General features: G+C 35.9%; 1 protein-coding gene across 1 annotated transcript; it reads left to right on the top strand.

Annotated features, from left to right (window-relative positions):
- The first annotated feature begins 2,783 nt into the window (after positions 1 to 2,783).
- On the top strand, positions 2,784 to 9,741 carry stmn2a (stathmin 2a). Its single transcript, XM_052144337.1, has 5 exons — positions 2,784 to 3,047; positions 5,970 to 6,065; positions 6,636 to 6,811; positions 7,068 to 7,259; positions 8,258 to 9,741. Exons 1-5 carry the CDS (start codon positions 2,792 to 2,794, stop codon positions 8,315 to 8,317), a joined length of 780 nt encoding a protein of 259 aa, XP_052000297.1. The 5' UTR covers positions 2,784 to 2,791; the 3' UTR covers positions 8,318 to 9,741.
- Positions 9,742 to 10,294: the final 553 nt, after the last annotated feature.

Raw genomic sequence — 10,294 nt, 5'->3', positions numbered from 1 at the left:
AAAACCTAAAACATAATGTGTTTTTGGAAATAAAAGGGCAGTCTTTAAAGTAACCAATAATATGCTGTTGACATGATGTTTATTTCTTTCCCCTGGGGTCCTGGAAATATCTTGGAGCTTCTTGGGGGAGGTACCTGCTAAAGTGCTCCACAAATTGCTCAATTAAACACATTTTGGTCTGTTGTTTCTACATTATGATTTTTGTAAATTAAATGTTTTTCTACTGATCTTCCATAACATAGTTTTACAGAAAATGTGGCATTATCACGTTTATTCAGAAATGTTTGCCATATAATATACAATTGAAGTCAGAAGTTAACATACACCTTAGCTAAATACATTTAATCTCAGGTTTCACAATTCCTGATATTTAATAGTAGAAAACTTTCCCTGTCTTGGGTCAGTTAGGATCACTGTATTTTAAGAATGTGAAATTTCAGTACATACACTTTTTTATTTTTATTTGGTAGCATTGCTTTTAAAGTGTTTAACTGGGGTCAAACGTTTTGGGTAGCCTTTTACAAGCTTTTCACAATAAATTGCTGGAATGTTGGCCCATTCTTCCAGACAGAACTGGTGTAACTGAGTCAGGTTTTATTTTCTAGCAGATTGAGATCAGGGCTTTGTGATGGCCACTCCAATACCTTGACTTGGTTGTCATTGACCCATATTGCCACAACTTTGAAGGTATGCTTGGGATCATTGTCTGTTTGGAAGACCAATATTTGACCGAGCTTTAGCTTCATGGCTGAGATGTTGCTTCAATATATCCACATAATTTTCCTTACTCATGATGACATTTATTTTGTGAAGTGCTCTATTCTCCTCACAACATGATGCTGCCACCCCTATGATTCACGGTTGGGATGGTGTTCTTTAGCTTGCAAGCCTCACCCTTTTTCCTCCAAACATAATAATGGTCATTATGGCCCAGTTACTTTTTTGTTTAATCAGACCAGAGAACATTTCTCCAAAAAGTAAGATCTTTGTCCCCACGTGCACTTGCAAACTGTAGTCTGGTTTTTATGGTGGTTTTGGAGCAGTGGTTTCTACCTTGCTGTGCAGCCTTTCAGGATATGTCAATATAGGACTTGTTTTACTGTGGATATAGATACTTGTCTACCTGTTTCCTCCAGCATCTTCACACGTTGTTCTGGGATTGATTTGCACTTTTCACACCAAACTACATTCAACTCTAGGAGACTGAATGTGTCTCCTTCCTGAGTGATACGATGGCTGCGTGGTCCCGTGGTGTTTATACTTGCATACAATTGTTTGTACTGATGAACGTGGTACCTTTAGGCATTTGGACATTGCTCCCAAGGATGAACCAGACTTGTTGAGGTCCACAATTTTCTTTGAAGTCTGCGCTGATTTCTTTTGATTTTCAATTTTAGTTTGTAATTGTAGGAGCCAAATGTAATGGTTGTTTAAACCACACGATGGCAGTGTGCACCAGTGGTGTGGGTGTGGTCACCTGTTAATTTAGCATGGTATTTCAACTTCCCATGGGTGGTATCAGGGCACAGGTGTCGGGAACATATAGGTCTTACCATAGAGCAACGTGTTACACACTGTAAGATATATATTTTTCATTAAATGGATATTGATGTGTGGACATTGTTTATTCCAAACTATGAGTAAAGAACTTCTTTCCACCTGGCCCTGGCTTATAGGAAAAAGCCATTATAGTAATAATTAAATATTTAAGAGAGAGTTCACCCACAAATGAAAATTCTCTCAACATTTTCTTACCCTCATGCTATCCAAGATGTGTATGATTTTTTTCTGAATACAAACTGAGATTTTTAGAAGAATAGCTCTGTAGGTCCAAACCATGCAAGTGAATGGGTACCAACATTTTAAAGCTCCAAAAAGCTTATAAAGGGAGCATAAAGTAATCCAAAAGTCTCCAGTGCTTAAATCCATATCTTCTGAAGAAATATAATGAATGTGGGTGAGAAACAAATCAACATTTAAGTCAATTTTTGCCAAAAGGTCTTCACCCTGCCTAGTAGGTGGCGATGTGCAGGAAGAATGCAAATTGCCAAAAATAAAACAACAAGAAAGTGAAAGTGGATATTGATCGTAAAAAAAGGACCTAAATATTGATCACTTCTAAAGATATAGATGTAACCACTGGAGTTGTATGGATTACTTTAATGCTGCCTTTATATGCTTTTTGAGATTTGAAATGTTGGTAATATTCACTTGCATTGTGAGGACATACAGAGCTGAAATATCCTTCTAAAAATAATTGTTTGTGTTCAGCAGAAGATCCTAAGTCATACACAACTAGGATGATATTGGTTGGAAATTATGAGACTATTTTCATTTTTGGGTGAACTATCCCTTTGATTTAATTCAGCGTGACAAAGAACAATAGGCCTACTAGTTTTTGCCATCTCCATTCTGGTACAGATTAGCCATAAAGCAACGATTCCTTTTTTTTAAATTATTATTATTATTATAATATTTTTTTTTTACAAAATTTGTTTATGTTTTATTTTATTTGTTTAAAGTGTAATTTCTAGTTATGTTGGGCTGGATATTAAATAAATGCTTAAAACGCCACCTTTAGTATCAACAATTTTGTTACTTTGCACAAATGGATAGTTCTAAGGATGTGTCTCAAAACCTATTATATTGCCTTGCCTTCGCGACACACATTTGATATTCGACATATTTGACGTAGTCAATTATGCTATTTTTTATTTATTTATTTTGCATTTTAGGAACGCCTGCAATGATACAGCTTTGGTATTTAAGCCCACAGACGCAATGATTTTTGATGAATTGTGATACAGCTCAGTTAGATGCAGGTCAGATTCTTTTCTCCTTGCACACGTCAGTGAAGTGCTGCCGGTTGCGCGGAGAGGATCATAACTCAGCCGCTCCCATTCCTCACATCCTCTGCTCTCCTCATTGTGCTCTGCTGACTCAGTGCCTTAAGCATCAGCCGCTCTCAACTCCACTGGCACAAACCACGACAATTGTGGAAATTAATACGCATTCTAGAAAGGATACAATGGCGAAAACTGCTATCGGTAAGCATTGCGCATTTCTTGGTTTCTGATTTTTAAACCATTGTTGCATTTGGAAATGCATGGGGGTTGAGATTAACCAACGGAATGGACCAAGCGTTAGGTATGCCACGTCAAAACCGAGCGATGCAATCATATTTACGTAGGCTAAAGCATTTTTCATCTGTTTAATATGTTTTTGCATGGCTTGTGTTTCCAATAGAATATATGCGTATCTTACTAGATAGCCTATAGAGTCTGCAACGAAATTGTCGGAGGCGTCATAAAATGATGCGATTCGCATTTTTATGGTCTTTATTAATACACAGTAAGTTCGTGAAATTCGCGAAATGTGAATTAAAATGAATAGCGTACGTATCTTTTTCAATAGTGACATTTTTGTTGGATGATTGGCGATGGCGCACCTGCTCCTGCTGCCTCACATCATAATGCAGAAAGACCGCACCCAAGAAAACGGCATCTTAACACTGCCCAGACAATATAGCCAGAAAACCCCGACAAATATCTTCTTATGGAGCAGTTACATTAGAGTAACTCATATTTAACGAGCGATTCTTGCTTTATATTTACTCATTAGGACATTTAGATAAGCGTTTCTTTTTTCTTCTTTTTCTTTTAGGTCTGCACCCTTGTTTCATAGAAATGAAATGTGACTGCTGGCATAAAAGCTGGCATCAGAGCTTATCGTGATGACATATTTGCTTATACCCATTTTGCCTCCATTTTTTACTGTTAGTTATCTATTCAAAAACCGACTAATATGGCTGATCTGAAAAATAACATATAGGCCTAACTCAATTCATTTTCATTTGGAAGCAAATCATTACAAATTGACCTGATTAGATATAACAACATCAATAAAACATTGATCTAGCACTTTTTTCACTGTTTAGCCTATTGAGAGGTTTTAATAAAGACTATATAATTGTTTCTGATATTGTGTTTTTATTCCCACAGTTCAATTGACCTCTATTTTGTTGTGGAGTCTGTCAAATCCATACATTTCAAGACCAGCTGGCATGGGTGGCACTGTGATTTAATAAATAAAAACAAGATTCGAGTAGCTTGTGAAATTACAGATGCTGTACAGTCACCTTTCAGAATCTATCATGGGCCTGTTCTGTCATGATTTATTGATCTCAGTCTAGGACTCATGTGCATCAGGCCAGGTTGTTGATATGGAAGAGAATGGATAGGGAGTTGCAGGAGGCCGAATGGACGCAAACTGGGAGGCTGGCCAGCCCTGCAGCAATGGGATGCTGCACATGGTGGCCTTTGCAGCACCAGACAAATAAGGATTGGCAGTGTGTGGACACTGGCGGACATTTGCATATAGGTTGCTTGTCCCTGACCCCATGTCTTGGCAGAAAAATATGCCTGCATGTGAATCTGAGACCATTTTGAAGATGTGATAGTATGGGCCAAACTTCTTATGCATGATTGTAACTGATTGGTAACTATTGTCTTCACATAGGATATCTGTTCTCTTTTTACCAATGTGGTACATACTTGTTTGTTGTCTGCTAGACTGAATTGCATCTACATTTAATTTTCTAGCTAATGGGCTGTTCAGGATGTGCTTGTCATTTGTGAAAGGCTACAGAGGGCAGGAAATGGGCAGTAATTAGTGTCCCTTCTGCATTTTTCATGAGTCTGCTTCATTTGTTTGTAACTGGGTTCGTAGTCTCCATTTGTACCATTGTTTGATGGTAATTTAGGAGTTTCCAGATATTTTCTCTGTAGTATTTGAGCTGGTCTATTGAATTTAAATTTAAATAAGCAGAAACTATATAGTGTTGGGAAATTTTATTTAACAAATCATAATAATATAATAGAATATAAAATAAGTAGCAAAGCCAATCATTAGACCAATTATTCATAACTCATTTGAAGCATCATAGAGACAAAGATGAGGTTTGGATCCTGTTGTATAAAGTGAAGTACATGCAGGGTTGGGAGGGTAACTTTTGAAATGTATTCCACTACAGATTACAGAATACATGCTGTAAAATGTAATTTGTAATGTATTCTGTTAGATTACTCAAGGTCAGTAATGTATTCTAAATACTTTGGATTACTTCTTCAGTACTGGTAGATTGTTTCACTTATTTTGACTATAAAAACTCTGTCAGTACAGTAAGACAAAATACACATGATAAAAATACATTCTCTGAAAAACCTAAATACCTTATGCAGTGTTGTTTCTAAAACAAGATAAATGTAATTTATCTTGTTTTATGGATTTCTAGATATTTTTACAGGAAAACAATACAAAAATGATTATCAAGAATGTGATTTTTGCTCTAATATCAAAGGTCTTACTAGAAAAAAAGAAATTATGATCCAACGTGAATGACTTGATTAAAAATATGATCGTGTCTGGTAACACGTGCATGTAAAATGGCTAGAAATAGCATTTTAGCTCAGCGTAAAGATGATAACTTACACAAGGTTTATTTCTATTTCTTCTGCTCCAAACTTCAAACGTACTTCTCTGTCTGCTCGTATGAATGTAACACATCATAAGAAAGTGTTTCACCGCTGTTCAAATGCATTTTGGATCACGTCATTTATATGTAGAAATGTTTTCCATTTGAAAGGACTAAATATTAAATGAAACAAATGACAATACAATGCAAAGTAATCTCTTCAGTAATCAAAATACTTTTGAATGTAACTGTATTCTAATTACCAATGATTTTAATTGTAACTGTATTGGAATACAGTTAATTATATTTTGTATTTTAAATACGTAACCCTGTTACATGTATTCCGTTACTCCCCAACACTGAGTACATGGTATATCATATCCCCTAAAGAATTGTAGAGACCTGGGAATATACTCTAGCCTTTAAACTTCAGCATCTTTGTGCATGAGTGGATATGTGTTTACAACTTACAAGGGGCCAATTTACTCTGTTCCAGCATACAAGGAGAAGATGAAGGAGCTGTCCATGCTCTCGCTCATTTGCTCCTGCTTCAGCCCACAGACACGCAACAACATTGTCTGTGAATTTGAAGGTACACGAGAGAACAATTAATTTTTTCCCCAAAAAATCTTTTGACTTTTATCTGAAGTCTTCTATACTATAGATAAAATAATGTTAAAGCATTTGTAACTAATATTTTACGACTATTGATGATTTATCTTGATGATTTCATGATTATTATTTCATAATTATTAGTGGTAGTATTATGAGAATCTTAAACATGAATTTATTAAAACATGGATTAACTGGCATGCATAAACTGAAATATATCCCCCCGTTAGACTAGACTAGAATAGAATAGAAAAGGAGTGCAAAGTGTAAATGTTCAGACCTATGTGTGTATGATGATACAATATACACAATGCAATGCAGTACATAAGCAATACAAAACATTATATATTATACAGTACAGTGGAAAATACAATACCATACAATGTACAAGATACAAAAAATGGTTATACAGTGCAGATAGATTATGGACAGATAAGGGAGGGGATGGAAGGCCTCAGTGAAGACTGATGGATTAAGAAGCTTCTAAAGTGCTAGAATGGGAGTTCCATGTATAAAATATGGCTATTTGACATCTGTGATTGCCCTGTAGACATGGAAGTAAAGCCCATAAACAAAAGAGCCTCAGGACAGGCCTTTGAGGTGATCCTGAAACCACCCTCACCGGTGTCAGATGTGGCCCACAGCATCACCTCCCCTCCAAAGAAGAGGGATGTCTCACTGGAGGACATCCAGAAGAAGTTGGAGGCTGCAGAGGACCGCCGGAGGGTAAGTAGAACATTTCATTTGAGCTAACTTATTTAACTTGTTGTATATTAACTTACATAATTGTTATTTATGTGTATTAACACATAAATAGCTTTTTGTGAGGCAAAAATGTACAGTATACCCCTTTGGACAAGAGAGTTTTGCTTGTGATTGGAAATATTTGATGTCAATAATCAACACAAAATTAAAATCCACTTAAACCTCATGAAAAATATTCTAAATACAGTATCATCTATATAATGACTTTCCTTAACAGTCACAGGAAGCTCAGGTGCTTAAATCTCTGGCTGAGAAACGTGAGCACGAAAGGGATGTGCTGCTCAAAGCCATGGAGGAGAACAGCAACTTCAGCAAGATGGCAGAGGAGAAACTTATTCAGAAGATGGAGCAGATCAAGGAAAACCGTGAGGCCCACCTGGCAGCCATGATGGACCGTCTGCATGAGAAGGTGAGTAAAACAAACAAAGACTTTAAGGGACAGTTCTCCTAAAATGGAAAAATCTCTCATCATTTACTCACTCTCATGCCATCCCAGATGTTTATGACTTTCTTTCTTCTCCGGAACACAAATTAAGATTTTAATTACAATGCAAGTAAATGGTGCCCAGACCATTTAAGCTCCAAACACAGAGGCAGCATAGAAGTAATCCATATGAAGTGATTAAATCCATAAATTCAGAAGCAACATGATAGGTGTGGGTGAGAAACAGATCAATGTTTAAGTCTTTTTTTTTTTTTTACTACAAATCGTTTTATACTAAAAAGGGATTGAATATTGAAAATTGTATCTGTTTCTCACCCAAAGTGATTGCATCACTTCAAAAGACATATATTAAACTACTGGAGTCGTATGTATTACTTTTATGCTGCCTTTATGTGATTTTTGAAGCTTGAAAGGTCTGGTCACCATTCACTTGCATTGTATGGACCAACAGAGCTATTAATTTTAGTTTGTTTTCAGCAGAAAAAGGATGTCATATACATATAGAATGGCATGAAAGTGAGTAAATAATGAGAACATTTTAATTTTGGGCTGAAATATCCCTTTAAGATAGACTTAAAAAATGCTGTTTTCTCACAAGTCATTTAAGCTACAAAGTACTGAAGACAACTTTATCAAACAGTCTAGATAATCAGCTGGTATTTGGTCATTTTGAAGATATTGGCATTTGCAGCAGATAACCATGCCAATAAACAAAAGTGTAAGTTCATCCTTGTGTCAGCTACTCTGCTCTCTAGATATCAGAGATGGCATCGGCTATTGAAAACCTCATAGTGGTTGACCACTACTAAAGACACACACTTGAGACAATATTTTCTAAGATGATCTGTGCATGCCAATGTTCTCTACTGGTGAAAAAACACAGCCTTAATTGTGTTCATAGAAGCACTTTTCAGTCTTATATTATGGTGTATGTCATACTATGCATGTTTTGACCCTGTCAGGAGCGACATGCTGCAATCGTCCGCAGGAACAAGGAGCTGAGGGAAGAGCTAATAGCGTGAAGTTCTCCTCCTTACATCCATCATCAGCCAACCTGTCATTCTATCCTGCTCATGCACACTCACACACAAACCCTGGGAAAAACCAGTAAAAAACGACTAGTATCACACTCATATACTGTTTGAACGGTCTTGCTTGATTTCATAGAGTAATGGGAAGACACAAGTATTATTTTGTAAATACCTCTTTTTTTATCTATCTATCTATCTATCTATCTATCTATCTATCTATCTATCTATCTATCTATCTATCTATCTATCTATCTATCTATCTATCTATCTATCTATCTATCTATCTATCTGATTGAATGATAACAAATCAAATGTATCACATCTACGCATACAGTGTCATTATGTTAATTATTCGATTATTATTTATCAGTTTACCAGTTTATTGGTTCCGGCACGTCTGATTTGATCATGTGAAAGGTGTTGATGTTGTGAGTAAGCTGCTTGCTTATGTTTGCAGTGTTAAATGATGTAAAGTTTGGTGTAATTGTGAAGAATGCAACAAGCTTCAGTGCTCAGACCCCAGATATAGGTTTACCTATTAAAATCAAAAATGCCAACATACCCAGACTCATGAATATATAGTGCACTTAAGTTTATATACAGCATGATCAAGACATATACACTGTTTCCTGAACAAATAGCTTGAAATATGAGTACTGAAAGAAATAAAACACGTTAATAGTGACTCATTCGTAAACTACATTTCATATGTATGTTAGATTCTTCGTTTTAATATCCTCTTTAAAATTAAATATCACACACGTAAAATGTTATAAACATCTGCATGTTGACATCTGCAAATCTACTCTTTTATTGGCTGACTCAGCAAACTTTTTGGACTTTCTGGACTAAATAGCTTGCATTATGATTGTAATGAAAAATAGCCAGCCAGTTCCTATACCCAGATTTCTCTTTTTGTTGCCTTGACTCACATCCACACATTGATTCAAGCCTTCGGCAATTAAGGCTGATGTTTGTCATCTCTCTCTAGCAGGAGTAGACGTCTTCATTAGTACAGTGGTGTAATTAAGGGAGTTGTATCTACCCAAAAGTTTTGTCATCTGTCTGGCTTGATACATTTGGTAACATTTTTAACAGCTGAATGTATCCTCATATACTCCTAAATACAGCCTTTGACGTGTGACTATTTTCTGTTTTGTTTATTTTGGTGCAATGAGTGTGTGTGTGTGTGGCCATGTAAGGTTGACTGAGAATTTGTGTCCTTTCTTTCTGGAAGTGAAGTGAAGTGATAGGCAGATGCAGAATATGCGCTGAATGATTCTGATTTTGTTTTTCAAATTATTGTCTCTCTATAAATATGCTTGAAGCGTCTGCGGCTGCCAAATTGTCTTTCCCCCTCTCTCATTTCTCTGTGTGTAAACTTTGGTGAAAATAAAGGTTTGGGGTTCTGTGAACGTGCTTTTTTTTTTTTTTTTTTACAGTAATGATGCTTCCATATGACATTGCTGCACATCACCAGCAGATGACAGTAAACCCCTAATGGCTAAGTAAAATAGCTGTGAACAGAATATGGACAGAAATTAAAGGGGGTCAGGGGCAAAAATGCAATGCAAAATGCAAAAAAAAAACCAAAACAATAATGCCCCTGAAATTCAAAATGTGGGGGCAACAAATGCCCTCATAGTGTAACATCTGATATAGTTCTTAATATTCTATTATAGTCCTAATTATATTTATATTATGGCATAAAACATAAATTAATGTTGATTGAATTCTGAGGGTAAGAGGTAATCATTTTCAATTCTAAATTTAAATTTAATTGAAGTATTTGACATAAAAGGATGAGGCACCACTAATATTTTGAAAGGTATACAAAGCCACTGAAAATCAAATCAGGGTCAAATATTTCCCTTTAATGTAAAAGTGAATTTCTGACACTGGAATAAATCTTTACCATAGAAACAGAATAAGCATTATGACATAGGGTTCATTGACCAAGAGAGAATG

This window comes from Xyrauchen texanus, chromosome 15, assembly GCF_025860055.1.
Source record: "Xyrauchen texanus isolate HMW12.3.18 chromosome 15, RBS_HiC_50CHRs, whole genome shotgun sequence".
NCBI lineage: Eukaryota > Metazoa > Chordata > Actinopteri > Cypriniformes > Catostomidae > Xyrauchen > Xyrauchen texanus.
This window is presented reverse-complemented; position numbering and strand designations above follow the sequence as displayed.